This window comes from Odocoileus virginianus, chromosome 18 (assembly GCF_023699985.2).
Source record: "Odocoileus virginianus isolate 20LAN1187 ecotype Illinois chromosome 18, Ovbor_1.2, whole genome shotgun sequence".
Classification (NCBI taxonomy): domain Eukaryota; kingdom Metazoa; phylum Chordata; class Mammalia; order Artiodactyla; family Cervidae; genus Odocoileus; species Odocoileus virginianus.
Genome location: NC_069691.1, coordinates 15,210,061 through 15,227,858, shown reverse-complemented (window position 1 = coordinate 15,227,858; position 17,798 = coordinate 15,210,061). Strand labels below are relative to the sequence as shown.

The 17,798-nt window shown below is 40.7% G+C and overlaps 1 protein-coding gene across 9 annotated transcripts in view; it reads right to left on the bottom strand.

The window, feature by feature from the left end:
* TRPM3 (transient receptor potential cation channel subfamily M member 3) overlaps positions 1-17,798 on the bottom strand; it is a 702,629-nt gene that overhangs the window by 225,669 nt on the left and 459,162 nt on the right. For all 9 annotated transcript variants that reach the window (XM_070480357.1, XM_070480358.1, XM_070480361.1 and 6 more), the window contains 3 exons: positions 12,957-13,057; positions 11,163-11,297; positions 4,313-4,363 (listed from right to left, as the gene is read on the bottom strand). In XM_070480357.1, coding sequence (XP_070336458.1) covers positions 4,313-4,363; positions 11,163-11,297; positions 12,957-13,057 — 287 coding nt within the window. The remainder of the gene's footprint in view (positions 1-4,312; positions 4,364-11,162; positions 11,298-12,956; positions 13,058-17,798) is intronic.

The window sequence follows — 17,798 nt, the reverse complement described above, 5'->3', positions numbered from 1 at the left end:
CAGCGCTTGCAGAGTTGATGCAGTTTCCAATAATCCCTGGAATTTGGTTAGTAGAGATGGAGGCTTAGAGAAAAGGGAGGGTAAATGGTCAGGTAGGGATGCGGTTGTACTCATAACATCCACTTCCTTTTTGAAAAAAATAGTAGAAAAAATGCCAACTCGTATTCCACAGGTAATGTCCAAAAACCTCTGGAGGAGTCTTCCTTTGCACGGTTCCTTTTCAAACAGGAAGTCGATATACTGGAGTAATATTCATTCTGCCTGCTGTTTCTGTTATTCCCTGTTCCCCCTTTTTGGTAATTACTTTGATAACTGGTAAAACCTGAACACTTATTTCCCATTTCATGCCTTAACAACACATAGCAAGCCATAGGATTCAAATAATTTGATCCAGAGAGTAAAATAGAGAGGTTTTGATCCATGGATAGGTAAATTTGACAACTGGAAAATGTTGTCTTTTTTCATGCCAGGAGCCACGACTCTGAAGCTAAATTTTAATCCGTGCCATGCCTAAGGATGTCTTTTAATTAAAAGAATAATTTGAATTCATTTATTAGATATGCTTTTCTAAATGCACTCTGTTTTTCAGATGTCAATTCATGATATCACTATCAGATTTCAGCTGCTTAGGAAACTTTTTTCTTTTTTTCTTTCATAACGAGCCTTCAAAGAAGACTGTTTCCTTCTGATATATGCAAGGTATAAAATGACAGCTGGTTGTCAGATTTAATAAGGGAGAATGGGGAAAAGACCACCCTGGTGAAAATTCATGGGAAAAGAGGACACTCCCTCAATATGTGGCATGGCAGTAAACTGGGCAACCATTCTCTTAAAAATTAAGAATGCTTTGGTAAATTTGCATAAATTTAGCAGATGAAGTTATGAAAACATCCTTTCTTTACCAAAGTGTGTCTGAAATGCTTTTGCTTTAAAATCCTGCAAAGCGCTGGGTCTTGATTCCCATATAGATGAATTTTATTATCATAATTTCACCACTCTTCCTATATAATGTTCAAATATCACCCTTCTTTATGGGGAGGGATAATTCAGGTAATCTGAAGTATTAGTACATTGAAGAAAGAAAAACTACCTTTAAAACATACAGAGGCACAAACTGAGCAGACAGCTACTAAAACGGCAAGTTAGATTTCATGGAAAAGCAGACAGACTCAGGCCACTCTGGTTTAATATGAAAGCACTGGTACATCCAATGGATTATGCACGAAAATGGCTCAGGGAACTGGGTTGGCTGGTATCATTTTAATTTCTGGTTGATGTGGAATACTAACTCTACTTCATTACTCTTAGATTGCTCTCTTGATAGAAGTAATTTGAGATTTTGAAACTAGCTTCAAATTCGCCATGCTCAATTCTGTTGGTTTCAAAGGATAGTTGGACTTGGAGATATCCTGGTTAACTTAATGATGGTATGATAATTCCTAAATGTATTCTCTGGGTTCATAAGTGTTATTTACATTCAATAGACATATTATCAAACATTATGTTTAAGGTCCAGGCTGTGTTTCTAACTTTTGAACAGCATTCATTTTGTATTTATCACTTACTGATTTTTTGTGATAATAGATTAAATCAACCAACATGTACATAAAGTCCTATTATTGTAAAGCACAAGCATATGCTGATTATTATGTTCCTTAATTTTAAAAATTGTTTGAACTGATCAAGATTTTCTTAGCATTTTAATCCGAGTCTTTGTAGATTTTGCATATCTTATTGGCATTAATTGCTGGAAGTCATCTGAAACCTTCTGAAGAAGATACACACCAATATTAATTTCTTTCTCATTCACTTCTTAAAAAAAAACACAAACAGAAAAACCTCATTTTTAGCTCCTTTCACCCATAAAACGTAGACACTGCAAGCTCCTTTGACTTCCATTGTGATTCTTCCTTGCTTTTCAGTAGTCAGACACTCACCTTTATCATAGAAATAAATGGAGTCTGCATTTCCTGCCCCTATTTCTTCCCAAGGGAAGAAACTAAACAAAGGCTTTCATTTCTTCCAGCCACACTGGCAGTTTCTTTTTCTCAAGAAAAATTTTTCCTAAGTAAGTTCAGTACTATCCTAAGTGATCTGTTATCATATTTTCCGCATTACTAAATTAGTAAATAAATGAATCCTTATATAACTATATTCTTGCTCTGGTATTGGGATCACATTTGAAAGAGAAATAAAACTGCTGTTAACTGATAGTCCCTCCTCCCAAATTCCATCCTGTCCTTTCTAGTGAGTTTATATTATTTTTGAGGTACACCTTTAGCTAAGAAGTTAAATAAAACCATACCTTAAAAACACTCTACATGTCTTCTACAAAATGTAAGCAAATGTAAGAGGCAATTGATAGGATTTCAGAAAAAAGAAAGAGGAAGAGAACCTATTAGGAGGGGTTTTGATCATTTAGATTCAGTAGAACCTAACTGTAAAAATCTCTGAAAATCAAACTGGGTGATGGAGGCAGGTGAGCAACTTCGAAGGCCTGGACTGGCCAGTGACTAGGCCAGAAGGAAAAATGCACAGCTGTTTCTTCAGAAAGCCTCATAATTCCTTCAGGGACACAGACTAGATTAAGGTAAGGGGGATATTTTAATTTTTATAATTTCAGAAAAACTAAAACATTTTATTGAACATGAGTAACAAGTACCTTGACAAAGAATACATGCTAGGTATGTACACCTTATCTTCTGAGATACTTCCCTCTGTTTAGTTTCCAGGCAATTTTAAGCTAAGATAAATCAAACTAAATAGGAAGACTTGAGGAAAAGAGAAATGGGTTTGTTGAGGGCAGGTACGCTTATGGCTTTAAATGGGGCAAGCCATGGAAAGGTGTGATCTCGGTGAAATGTACAGATGGCATAGCCTCTATTTCCCTTGCTTTGAAGGAACTACAGGCTTCACTCACTCACACAGATGAGAAATTTTTCAGTAGGATTGTGTGGAGGTGAGAGGAAAGTTTCTAAGGGCCAGCAGAAGAAAGCTTTTTGTACCCTTTACTCGTTATTAGCAAAGTCCAACTGGCTAATAGTATATTATAAGTAGCCCCAGGGCCTTTGCTTGGCCTTTCAAAGGAAAAATTAGTAAGTGACTACAGGACACCTAAAGGGTAGTTCTAGCCTATGACTTCCCATGAGATGAAGGCATAGTACTCTTATTTTTTTACCTCACTTCATAGATTTTTCTGAGAATGTCCTATGGACTTTGGCAAAGAATTGCGACCAACTGGTAGGTGGGTATACGTGTGTGTGTGTTTGTGTCGGTGCATGTATATCGGGTAGGGGAAGTGCCACCACCTATTTTTAACTTTTGGAATGAAAACATCATTTTCTGGGAACCCACCCAAGGGTTCAGAAATGAAGCTGCCTTGAAAAGAGTTTGTATAGGGCAAAAGAACAACCACCTGGTAAGGATTAAATGTAACCTCCCTATGCCTCATTTTTTTCATCTATAAATGGGGATAACACTATATAATAAAAATAATAATAGTAAAATAATTACTTCATATAATTTTTGTGAAGATGAAGTGAGCTAAGACACATAGAAAGCTCAGATTAATGTCATACACTTAGTCATCACTAAACCCGAGGTACCATTACTTAATAATAATAATAATAATGATGATTAAAGGATCTGAGTTCTAATTCTAGCTCCTTACTAACCACTCAAGATAGTTCTCACCTCCGTGTGTTTCAACCTCATATCTAAATTGGGAATAAACCTACTAGACCCAAACCAATTGACTCCTCCACCCCACCCCACATCAAACTGGATGATGAATGTGAAAAATTATATAGAGAAAATAAAGTGTCAGCAGAATGGAAGGTATATTTGTGTTGTAGTCTCTGTTTTTCTGAGATTTTTTGAGCTATGCATACCATGCTCTGTGTCATACTAGAAGTGGCAGTAATACACTGTATCAGGAGCTAGTAAATAAATAAGCCTTTCATGGTCGGTTGGATGGCATGGAAATGAGCTCCCCAAACAGTGAGGAGCACATGGAAAAATACAGGTAATGGCATAAATCCACACAGCATAGGGGGAAAGCCTAGAGTTCCACTATCCAAAAGCATTATGTCCGATGAAAGCATTAAAACCACAGAGAGCGGCACTAAAACTGCAGCTGCATCATAAGCAGAGACGTCAGAGAGTTAAAAGACAAACGCGCATGCCATGTCCAGAAATGAGGGGGTTCTGACAGGGACAGGAATACTCCGGCAGCTCATGCAAAGCAGGCACTGTCTAATCACAGGAAGCAGTCAAGACGGGGCCTCCGACCCTCAGTCCGGAGGGTCCTTACCTTTTTGACATCCCTGACCAAGTGGTACAATGTGTTTGAGGGCCCATGTCTCTGAAAACAATAAAGAAGAATCAAATGGTTTTGCTAGTCAGGGGCTCACATTGGCAAGGAAAGAAGGGTCTGGAGGGAAGGGTTTTGGCTAGTGGAGGGGCGGTTCATCAAGATGAACCTTGTTCTAGTTGCTCAGTTGTACCTGTCTTTTCTAAATAAACATAGGGGCAGGTTTTTGGATTGTGGCTCCTCAAGAAAAAGCATTTGAGGTTCTAGGTTCAAACTACGCAAAAGAGGCCATCAACTCTGATGACAGCTGGGTCAAAACATCATTCAAGAGGCCAGTTGTGGAGCAGGGGGAGACACAGGGGCCAATTTAGCGCTTTAGAATTACACTTTGGCACACTGCCAATTGCAACTTGTTTATTACACATAATGAATGAGAAACTGGCTAAAGCAGTACTTGGCAGACTTTTTCTGTAAACAGCCAGATGGTTAATATCTTAGACTTTGTGGGCCATACAGTCTTCATCACAACATTCAACTCTGCCATTGCGCCAAAAAAAAAAAAAAAAAAAAAGTTTGTCTGCTTAAGGTAAGACTAAAACGAAGTAAGTGGTTTGCCATCCTCTTGTCTTTCAGGATAGGAACTCCAGATGAAATAGAGGATGCCTAGTTAAATCTGAATTCCAGATAGACGATGAATAATTTCTTTTTATTTGTTTTAACTTTCATTCATTTTATTAATTCTTAATGTTGAACTATTTTTTCTTTGTCCTATTGATGTGTCTATTTGGTAGTTCTCTTTTGTATTCATGTATTTTTTATGTATCAAATTTAAAGTTTTAGATGTAACTACATCTCTTAATCTTTTGATTTACAACTTGTTTTTATGTTTTCTCATCTTTTTTTTTTAGAGGTATAACTGACATATAATGTATTAGTTTCAGGCATACAGTGTAAATTATTTGATATTTGTATATGTGGCAAAATGATCATTACAGTGTCTCTGTAGTATCTTTCGCCATACATAATTCCCAATTTTTCTCGTGTTAAGGACCATAAAGATCTACCCTTTAGCAACTTTCAAATATGCAATATAATATTATTAACTATAAGTCTCTGTGTCATATATTACATTCTCATGACTTATTTTATAAACAAATTTGGAAATTTGTACATTTTGACCAATAACAATGAATAATCTTGAGTATGTCTCATGCAATAATTGAGACATACTAAAAATTATTTGTTGTTTTCTTAAATTCACATCTAACTGGGAATTCTATATTTTTATTTGCTAAATCTGGTGGCTGTGTTGGAAGATCTTGAACAGTGATGTAAATCCTTAAGCACTGTTGGAACACATTCAAGTATTCAAGACAATCCCTGTGTACTGCCTCAACTACTGGCTCCTTCAGGTGGACATACTCATCAGAACTATTTTTCTGCTGAGGAATGCAGTATTGTGTAGGGATTGAACCTTCAAACTCTGGAGTCAGAATGCTTGTTTCCAAACCTGGCCCTGCTGCTTACCAGCTGTGACCATGGACAAGCTGCTTAATTGTGTCTCAGTCTTATTATCTCTGAAATGAGGATAATAATACCACTTATCTGGTAGGGTTTTTGTTAGGACTAAATGATGAAATGTTTATATAACTATAGCACTCAATAAATGTTAGCTATTCTTTCACTGAGGCTATCCATTGTCCCATAATCCTTTTCAAAAGGGTACTCCAGGGATAGTTGATTACCACTGACTGGAGTGATGAAATCACTTGGCCTTTCTTGATCTATAACTTTCCTACTTACTTCTTTCCAATAGTTGAAATAAATCACCCTCCTCCCTTGATTCTCTATTCATATGAGGGTTATTCAATTCTGTATTTTTATTTATTGAAAACCCCATTATTCTTTCCTCCCCAATTTTACTGACATGTAACATTGTAGAGTTGGACATGACTGATGTGACTTAGCAGCAGCAGCAGCAACGTTGTGTAAGTTTAAGAAGTACGATGTGATGATTTGATGCTCGTATGTATTGTGAAACGTCTATGGCAATAAGATGAGTTAACATATTCTTCAACTCAGTAATCATTTTGTTGTTGTTATGGTGAGAACATTAAAGATCTGAATCTCATAGTAAGTTGAAAATATACAATATTGTACTGTGAACTACAGTCACCATGCTATACATTAGATCCCTGAAACGCATTCATCTTATAACTGAAAATTTGTACCCTTTGGCCATAACTTCTTGGTTCCCCCACGCCTCAGCTCCAGTTTTTTTGAGGAACCTCCATATTGTTTTCTACATTTGGTTCCCTTCTCTAATATTAGTTAACTGTATATGCATGGGATTATTGCTGGGCTCTTGTTTGTGTTTCATTGGTCTATGTGTCTGTTTTTATGCCAATACTACTGTTCTGATTACTGTATGTTTGTGATATAGTTTGAAATCAAGAAGTGTGATGTCTCCACCTTTGTTCTTTCTCATGATGTCTTTGGCTCTTCAGGGTCTTTTGTGGTTCCATGCAAATTTTAGGATTTTTTTTCCTCTTTCTATGAAAAATGCCATCACAATTACATTGAATCTATAGATGGTTTTTAGCAGTATGAACATTTTAACAATATTAACACTTCCGATTCATGAACATGAAATAGCTTTCCACTTATTTGAGCCTTCACTTTCTTTTATCAGTGTCTTACAGTTTTTGATGTATAGATCTTTCACTTCTTTAAATTTATTCCTAAGTATTTTATTGTTTTTGATGCTAAACAAAATTATTTTCTTTCTTTTTCAGATAGTTCACTGTTAGTGTATGTAAGTACAATTGATTTTTGTATGTTGATTTGTTGTACTGAACTTTACTGAATTTATTAGTTCTAACAGTTTTTTTGTGTGTGTGTGGAGTCTTTAGGATTTTCTGTATACCAGATGCTGTTATCAGCAGAGAAATTTTACTTCTTTTCAATTTAGATGAAAATTTTTATTCTTTTTATTTTGGGGGCCTAATTTCTCTGGCCAGGGCTTCTAGTACCAAGTTGAATAGCAGTGGTAAGAGTGGACACCACTCTTGTTCTTGTTCCTCATCTTAGAGGGAGAGAGGGTCTTTCACTAATGAGTAAGGTTCAGTTCAGTTCAGTTGCTCAGTCGTGTCTGACTCTTTGAAACCCCATGGACTGCAGCACACCAGACTTCCCTGTACATCAACTCCTGGAGCTTGCTCAAACTCATGTCCAGTGAGTTGGTGATGCCATCCAACCACCTCATCCTCTGCTGTCCCCTTCTCCTCCTGCCTTCAATCTTTCCCAGCATCAGGATCTTTTCCAGTGAGTCAGTTCTTTGCATCAGGTGGCCAAAGTATTGGAGTTTCAGCTTCAGCATCAGTCCTTCCAATGAATATTTAGGACTGATTTCCTTTGCGATTGACTGGTTTGATCTGCTTGTAGTCCAAGAGACTCTCAATAGTCTTCCTCAACACCACAAGTCAAAAGCATCAATTTCAAAGGCATATATGGGTTTGTCATATATGGCCTTTAAAACGTTGAGGTGTATTACTTTCATACTTAATTTGTTGAGAGTTTTTACCATGAAAAGGTGTTGAATCCTGTCAAATATATTTTCTGTATCCATGGAGATGATCATATGGTTTGTATATTTCTTTCTACTAATGTAATATATCACATTTATTAATTTGTACATGTTGAACCATCTTTGCACCTAGGGATGAATCCTACTTGCTCATGGTATATGATTTTTTTAATGTGCTTCAATCTAGTTTGTGAGTATTTTGTTGAGAAATTTTGCAACTATATTCATCAGATATATTGACCTGTAGTTTTCTTTTCTTGCAGTGTCCTTATCTGGCTTTGCCATTATGGTAATGCTGGCCACGTAAAATAAATTTGGGAGCGTTCCCTCCTCTTCATTTTTTGAAGAATTGGAAACGGATTGGAGTTAATTCTTTAAATGTTTGGTAGAAGTCACCTATGAAGCTATCTGGTCCTCAGCTTTTCTTTATTGGGAGGGTTTTGATTCCTGATTCAATCTCGTTATATATTACTGATCTGTTCAAGTTTTCTGTTTTTTTTTTTTTTTGTGTGTGTGTGTGTGTGACTTGGACTTAGTAGGTTGTATGTTTCTAGGAATTTATCCATTTCTTCTATGTTGTCCTATTTGTTGGCCTACAATTGTCCATAGTAGTCTCTTGAGATCCTTTCTATCTGTGTGGTATCAACGGTAATGTGTTCTCTTTCATTTATAATTTTATTTATTTGAGTCTTCTTTTTTTCTTGGTAATTCTAGCGAAAGTATTATCAATTTTGCTTATCTTTTCAAAATATAAACTCTTTGTTTCATTGATTTCTTAAATTGTTTTTCTAGTCTCTTTCATTTATTTCCGCCCAGTATTATTGCCTTCTTTTTCCTAACTTCAGACTTTGTTTATTCTTATGTTTCTGCAAGGCTGCAAGGGCTGCTGGGCTTTTCAACAGGTCTAGCAGCTGGGGGCCAGAACAGGCAGCAGTGGTGGCTGGAGTCGGTGGTACATGCACACATTTGGCTGCGGGGACCGGCCGCAGGTGCCTGTATAATGGTGGGAGCCAGTTGCAAAGATATATGCAGTGTCAGAATCCTGGGCTAACAGCAAGGGCTGGGGCCAACTGCACGTGCGCTGGCAGATGCAGGGCCCCGGCTGTCAGTATGCATTACTGTGGCTGCAGGGTGTTACTGTGAGTGCATGTAGACCAGTGTAGGCCAGCAACGGAAGTCTGGCCAGTGGGATGCAGGGGCACAGCTGAGAAGCTATTTGAAAGCAATACTAGTAGGCAGGCCAGTAACAGAAGATAGGGTGGGAGCTGGGCCCACAAGCAGCCTCGGAGGCTCTGACTGTTGGCATGCACTCCTGTAGCTGCAGGGTTTCCCCATGGGCGTGTGCACGGGAGTAGAGGCCAGTGAAGGGAGCAGGGCTGGGACGTGCAGGCACACAGCTGGAGGGACCAGCTGCAGGTAGCCTAGTGGTGCAGGTGAGTGTCAGGTGGTAGGTCTGAATCCGGGCCCACACGCAGCCTAGGCTGCGGGCATGCACTCGTGTGGCTGCAGGGTCTTGTAGTTCTAGGGTCCTGTATTTCCATGGCAGTGGTGCTGGCTGTCAGCCCAGCCGTATGTGGGTACCTGGCTGGAGGTGCTAGCTCTCAGAGTGTGCACAGTAGTGGGGGACAGTTGTGGGGTCTAGGCTGGGTTCTTAAAATCTGTAGCCACAGAGGCCTGGGCTGGGCCACTGGGGTGAACCCCAGGATCCAGCAGGGTTGAGAGGGGAGGGTGTGGTGAGGGGCTCGGTGACTGGTGTCTATGAATGCAAGTATCTGCAGAGCAAAAACCAGTGAAATCTGCAGGGTTCTGTGGAGGCTTTGCTGGCCCTTGGTTTCTCTAGCAGTGAAAGCTGCCAGGGTCCTCTACAGAGCAGGTCCCTGGGAGCTGTGGTCACTCAGTTGTCAGCCTGGCTGATACTGCGTTCCTGGCCATCACAGTATGTCTCAGATTTGCAGGTCTCTGGGTAGGCTGAATCCTCTGTGTGGCGCTTGGAAAGGCTCACCACTGTCTCTTCCAGAGACGGGAACTCCTTCTAGCTGAGGAGCTTGCTCTTGGCACGGAGCAGTGCCAGCCTCAGGGGCCAGGGTGATACAGGCACAAAGACGCTGTTCTTCTCTTTTTTGGGTGGTTATTTTCAGATTTTTTTTTTTTGTTCCACTGTTTTGCTGAAGTTTTCTTAATTGGACTCCTGAGCTCTCCTAGAGCTGTCTTTGTTGTGAATAGCTGTCTAATTGCTGATCTTTGTGGAGGAACAAAGGCTAGGTCTTCCACTCTGCCATTTTGGCCCATTAGGACTGAAAGCCTTAGCATGCTGAACTGAAAAATTACTGTAGAGAAAAGAGAAGTGTGGGGCCGCTCTGCTGGGCTGTTTTCTACTTTCCGCAGTGGGAATCTCATCGAGCCAGGGTGGCAGCAGCTAATCCCTACCTCTGGCTGGGGATGGGTCAATAAGCTCCATCTCATTAGAGCTGAGAGTGGTGGGACAAAGAAGCACTGTGACAAATGAGGGTCTCTGAGAAAGACGTTTGGGTTCAATGCTGGCTCCTTTGTTTACTTAGAAACTTTAAGATCTTGAATAAGCCAATTCTCTTCTTGGCCTCAGTTCCTTCATCTGTAAAATGGAGGGAAACAATATCTATTCTTTGAACTTCACTGGATTTTTGTATATCAGCTCAGAGCTGATGTACTAAACTCACTGAATACTCTCAAAAACTTCATAAATAGCAGTTTTTCTTTTGATTACTTCTTGATATCCCCAGTGAATGAATTAATACATCGTTATAAAAACAAAGCAAAAAAATCTTCCTGGGTAACTCCAAACAAAAAGTTTTTACATTTTATCCTGTTATACTGCAATGAATGAACTTCACAGTGCTGAGAATAACAAGATGGTGCAGGATAGTTAACTGGCCTCCTTTGATGGTTGGAGTTAAATCAATCCTGCTTTGCTGATTGCCTCACACACTGTGTTGGTTTACAGAATGAAGTTATGTTCTAATTTCCAGAGCCTTGTAGTTTTGCATAAGAACCTGAGAACATTACCTTTTGGTGATCATGTAACTTTCTGCCTCTTAGATGCTGACAACTGAGCAGTTAAAACAAGTGGATTTCTGGTGACTTGGTGTTTGTTGTCTGAGGGAGCATTTGTGGAAAATGATCCATGCATCTGGAGGGGAAGGCAGGGACTCACATTCATGTTGGGGGCAGGAGAAGGTAAAACCAAAAAAAGTAGAGAAAATAAAAAGTGCCTTAGCTTGGTCCTACCGTATTGTACAATTCCTCTAGTCTGGAGATGGTGAGAAAACGATGCATGCTTACTCCATTCTCTATAAGTAATTTCACAAAATCCACTCTGTCCAGAACTAAGGCATCCAACATGGCTTGCTCCAGAGACCCCACCTGCAAATCAAGTCACTGAGTTAGTCTGCCCTAGGGTCTAAGGATGCAATTTTCTGGCATTTTCCTGAATACTTTAGAAATGGATGTCTTTGACATCTAGTAAACCTTTAGCACCTCCAAGAACATGCTACCAAGAGTATCTCAATTTCACTTTTGGGACACCCACGCTCTCTCCTGTATTTGGGGGCTTGTCTTTGCAAACAAAACACAGGGCTTTCTAGCTCTAAAAGCTACTTTTTTCCCTCTAAATCTCTTCTTTGTTCTAGATTCTGAGAAGGTTCAGGGTTTACAGGGCTTTTCCTCTCCCAACTCTCTAACCAAACTTCTACAAAACCACTAAAGTACCAAAGTGAGTATTTTGCTGTCTTCATTTTCATCGTCCTTCATCATCTAATTTAGGCTCTAAATTAGATTTCTGACTGACCCAAGAAGTTCAGTTCAGTTCAGTCACTCAGTTGTGTCCGACTCTTTGCAACCCCATGAACCGCAGCATGCCAGGCCTCCCTGTCCATCACCAACTCCCGGAGTCCACCCAAACCCATGTCCATTGAGTCGGTGATGCCATCCAACCATCTCATCCTCTGTCGTCCCCTTCTCCTCCTGCCCTCAATCTTCCCCAGCATCAGGGTCTTTTCAAATGAGTCAGCTCTCCGCATCAGGTGGCCAAAGTATTGGAGTTTCAGCTGACTCAAGAAGAGGGATCTAGTAAATAGACCAGAAAGTAGACTGCTTTTTTTCTTTTTCTTTTTTTAGTTAAGTATCATTACCTTGCCTCCATCTTGCCCGTTTCTACAGGGAGACCCAGTAACTATTTAGGTCATTTGGTCTGTTTACTAGGGTTTTATTTAATTTCTTTCACAAAATTTCTCAGAGACTCTGTGACAAATCTTTCTACACTAGTAATCCACTGGCACTAAAGGAAGCCAGGGTTTCAATCCCAGGCAGAAGCTCTCTGGGACACAGGAAGGGTTGAAAAAGGCCTGTACACGGGGTGTTTTCCTTCAGTGATTCCAGGCACAGGAATCAAATTCCAGACTGCTGGCTGTCTCCTGGGGATACAGGCATACACCAGCCAATGGCCAATTTTCCAAGGGCTTTTTTGGTAGACCCAGTTGAGGGAAACAAACCAAGAACGGTTATATAAAGCTTTGGTTGCCTCTGTGTTGTCCTTGGGTACAGGGGGGGGCCTGTGCTCAGCCTCCAGGACCAGATGGCACCTGCTCGTGGAAGCCTGCAAATTCTGCATCCCGTCGTGTGGCCCGGTCCCACACCAGCCTGGGGTGCCATCACGTGGCGGCAGCAACCTCCAGGACAACCAGAAACAGACTGCTAATTCCACTCCTTTCTTAATTTTAACTAACACAATTTTGTTTCATATATGTATTTTCAGGCATATAAAAGAAACAGCATTAATTGCAGCTAAACATTGCTACCAAAGGCCATGCAAGAGATGGAAATGTTTGGAACATTTGGAGTTGTATCACCAGGTGGCAGTATTTCCCTAAATATAAGAAAGGGAGCCGCGCATGAGGACTGCTACAAAGGAATATTTCTACCCTAAAGATAAAGCAGTGGTTTCTGGAGTCGCTCTCAGATACCTGAAACAAATACCCTTGCCCCAGCAAGCGTGCTTTTCAGGGGTGATGACATATACTCTACCGGCCACTGTTGCCCATAAATAAAGATCTGGCTGCGGGCGATGTCGACTCTGTTCCAGGCTAAAGCTAAGCTCAGTTGGTCTGGGGCTGAGGCGTTGGCTCCTGCATATACAAAAGCAGAAGAGAGAGAGAACACAATCAGTTATTAGATCAAGAAGACCCACTCCATCACTCTCCCATCCACCTCCTCTTCCTGGAAAGTAGACTTGGCTGTATAGGGAGGGTTCTCAAACTTGGCACTATTGCCATTTTGAACAGGATAATTACAGTGTCTAATACGTTGTAGAATACTTAATACCATTTCTGGACTTAACCCAACAGATGCCAATATCACCTCTGCCACAAGTCATGACAATCAAAACTATCTCCAGACGTTGCCAAATGCCCCCAGGGGTAAGGAAGACACTATTAGCCTGATCACTGCTCTACAGTTTTTCCAGTCAAGGTGTGACCTCTGGGGCAGCAGCAGCAGCATCACCTGGGCTCTTGTTAGAGATGCAAACCTCAGCCCCCACCCCAACCAAGTCAGAATCTGTCCGCAACAAGCTCCCAGGTGATTCCTGTGCATGTTGATGTTCGAGAAGCATTGCTCTACAATATATGTTGTTTCTGCTGGCCAATCACAGGTTTCAAGGATTTGGATTGTATATTGCATAGTGATGGTGCCCTCACCAACTAGTGAGCCAGCTTTAATGCTCTACTGAAAAAGAGTTAAGATCTTTTAAGAGAAAGGCAAAAAAGTGGCTGAGGTTTACTTTGATTTTTGAGTACAAACCACTGAATAACTTCTCAGTTTCTCATTTTTCTCCATACTCCGTCACTAGAGCTGCACTATCTACATGCGACTTTTTATTTTTAGATTTACTTATTTTTTTATAGCACTTCCAGGTGGTGCTAGTGCTAAGAACCTGCCTGCCAATGCAGGAGACATAAGAGACATGGGTTTGATCCCTGGGTCAGGAAGATCCCCTGGAGAAGGAAATGGCAACCCACTCCAGTTTTCTGGCCTGGAGAATCTCATGGACAGAGAAGCCTGGCAGGCTACAGTCCATGGGGTCACAAAGGGTCAGACACGACTGAAGTGACTTAGCAAAAAAAGCAAGTTTATGTTGTGTTTGGTTGTATTAGGTCTTTGTTGCAGTGCATGGACTTCTCATTGTGGTGGTTCGTTTTGTTGCAGGGGCACGGGGATCTAGGCACTTGGGTTTCCGTAGTTGCGGCTCATGGGCTTAGGTGCTCTTAGGCATATGGGATCTTCCCAAATCAGGGACTGAACGCGTGTCCCTTGCATTACAAGGCAGATTCTTAACCACCAGGGAAGCCCCTATATGTGACTAATCTAAATTAATTAAAATTAAATAAAATTAAAACCTTAACTCCTCACCCATATTAGCCACACTTAAAATGCTCAGTAGCCACATGTGGCTGGTGGCCTTTGAATTGGAGTGTGCAGATACAGAACAGTTCCAGCATCACAGAGATGGTCTTCTGGGACAGAGCTGGTCTAGGTCAATGCATCCTGTCCAAAAACGCAAACTGCCAAGCAGCTGGATGTGAGACTGAGGATAGTTAGGTGGAGAGAACACGGGGTTACAGTCAGAGGATCTGAGTCTGCCGTTTGCTGCTGTGTGGACCTCTCTAAACCCGTTTTATCGTCTGTAAAACGGGGACACTGAGAGTTATCCTGTTTACCCAGCTGAGATGTGAGACTGAAATGAGATCATATAAATGAACTCATATGCAAACAGGGTTATTTCAATTCATTGCTATCTTCAGTGTTTTGAGCACGAGACATCCCTAAACATGCGCTCGACTTCATGCTCTGGATGTCCCCCTGTACCACCAGGGGAGCAGCATAAAGAGGTAACTCTCTCACCTGGCTCGGATGTTTTGGATGGCAAATTTGGCACATGCACATGTTATCATGTATAAAGTCCCAAATAATCCTTGGAAGTGGGTCTTACTGTCTCCATTTGACAGATGATACTGAGGTCCAGAGAAGTTAAAGATCAAACAGCTACCAACAGAGAGGAAACAAAATAAGCATTCATGATGCCAGGGGTGAGATTCAGAGTCACTGCTGATTCCGATGTTTGAAGGAAGGAAGGAGAGAAAATGCTGATCTTGCCCATTCCTCTGGGTTCTTTGGCAGCAGAAGCCCAAAGCAAGAAGCTGGGGATATGGCTGTTGTATCAGTGATTCCCAGTCTCTGCTGTACATTAGGATCACATGGGAATCTTTTAAACCATCCCTCGGCCTAGGTCACACCCCAAACCAATGATATCACAGTGACTTGGGTGGCAAATTTTTAAGTTCTCCAGGTATTTTCAATGTGCAGCAGAGTTTGGGGACAACTGACTTACATGCTTCCTTTCCCTGCTTACCCTCTGGGCTTTGAGACAATGATGTGAAGAACTAGGCAAGTGTTCTCTAGATGAGCCCTTCTCAAACTTGAGCATGCATACAAATAAACTGGAGAGCTTTTTAAAACACAGATTTTTGGGCCCCACCTCTAAAGATTCTGATTTAGTAGGTCTGGGGGTGGGACCTGAGTTTCTGGATTTCTAATTAGCTCCCAGCTGATGCTGCTGATCTAGGGCCACCCTTTGAATAACAAGGCCCTAGACAGCTTTGGTGCTGTGTTCCCTTCAGAAGTCAAAGGGCATTTCTGATTCTGGTGTCCAGACATTGATGGGTTCAGTAGAAATCACATACTTGTACTAAATTAATTAGGAATTATACTAGCTGGACTGATAAATATTAATTCAATTTACATAGGGATTTTTCCATTAAGAAAGGTATTTCTTGTCTCCTCAGACAACAGCAGGAACTGTAAGCTCATGCCAGGGTAACTGACATAAATAAGCAATAAATAGGAATATGTCAGAATGTACTGTCAATATTTGGAAGGAAAATAAAAAGTGAAGGCTCACTGGACTGCATTTGGAAAAGCAGCCTTTCATGCTACCTCCGGGTGAGGAGGCTTCACTGCTCTGTTGGGCCTTGCTGACCTGCTGTTTAATGGTTTAACCATTTCCTTTGCCATTTGCATGCCACACGTTTGTATGTCACCCAAGTCAATAGTAGTCGCACAAATCTGAAGACGAATACATAGCAGGAAGCAGTCATTGAGGTCAACAGAAGCTGCCTGAATGTAATTGGACAAGTGTCAAGTGAAAGCATGAAACTGATGAGTCTTGACTTTTCAAAAATTGAAAATATATCACTCAAGAACAGTGCTACATGACAGTCTGGATCAGTGGTTCTCAACTAGGGTAACCAACCATCCAAGTTTGCCTGGTACTGTCACAGAAATTTCTACATCCTGGGAGATGCCTTAGTCCTGCACAAACCTGGATGGCTGGTCACTCTGTTCTCAACCGTGGTTGTACACTGAAATTTTCTGGAGAGTTTTAAGGAATCATGCCTGGGATGCATCCTCAGAGACTCTGATTTAACTGGCCCTGGGCATTGCAGTTTTTAAAAGTTTTAAAGAACTTTTAAGAATCAGAGGTTCTTAACCTTATCTACACATTAGAACTGTGAGGACAAGGTTAAGAACCTTGAGTCTAAATAATACATGATCATTCATTCACTCATTCATCTGTTTATTCATTTATTTATGCATTCAAAGATACTAACTTCATGCCTTCACATATGGCAAGCACTATGCCAGTATGAAGATCAAGGTGAGTAAGACAAAATTCTCTATCTTGAGAGCTTATATTCTAGAGATGAAGAGAAGTCTATAATTAAATACCCTATTTCATGCAATCATACACTTACCTGTTCAAGAGATAGTTACTGAATAACTTTGGTGCCAGAAACTGTTTAGCACTGAATGTCTGATAGTGAACAAGATAGCTAAGGTCACTCTTTTCTACTTACTTTTACTACAGGAGGTGTGACACTCAGAAAAAAGATAAATAAATTGTTAAACAGTATACTTTCAGAATGTATAAGTGCTATGAAGGAGCAGTATGATTCCCAGGTTATATAGGACCTGTGTATTCATAAAAAGTTTGAGTTACTCCAAATCAATGTGGCAGTACCATTCAGGTGACCCATTTCACATGACCCCAGAACAAAAGTATTGTGCCAATCAGCTGGAGTGATCTGCTGGCTAGGCTGCCCTCCTGAAACCAGGGCTAGACATGGAGCCATTGGATAACCTCAGAGCACAACTCTGAGAGTTCTTTGGGGCATCTGATTGACCCCATGTAAGAAATAGAAGTTTCAAAAATACCCTGAAGTATTGAAATGGGTCTGGGATCTATGCAGGTCTGGTATGGGCTCAGTGCCCACCTTCCTCTCCCTCCTGCCCATCGTACTGGAGCCCTAGTTGGTGCTGGATCCCATATGACCATGGAGAAGGCCCTTTAAAACACAGATCTGAGGATGATACTGATAATGATCAGGGTGGTGGAGCTGCTCTGTTAAAATGAGTGAACCGGAGACTTGCCTGCGAGTAATAACACTTGAACAAAGACCTAAATGATTAGAAAAAGCCATCCTATGAAGAACAGGCGGGGACTGGGGGATACATTCTAGAAAAAGGAAACATCAAGTGCAAAGGCCCTGCTATAGAAAAGAATACAAGTAGGTATAAGAATTAAAATATGCTTTTATTATTTCCTCTTTTTGCAGGTGATCAGGAAGGATTTAAATGTGTAAGTAATGGCCACACATGGTTTTAAGGGATTAGTTCACTAGAACAAATGAAATGAAGAAAGGTATTCTAGCAAAGGGAATAGTGTATGCAAAGACTGGGGGATTAAACAACTCAGTGAATTTGGAAAATTGATAGGAAGACACTAAAGATTCAACATTTGGGGTACAAGTT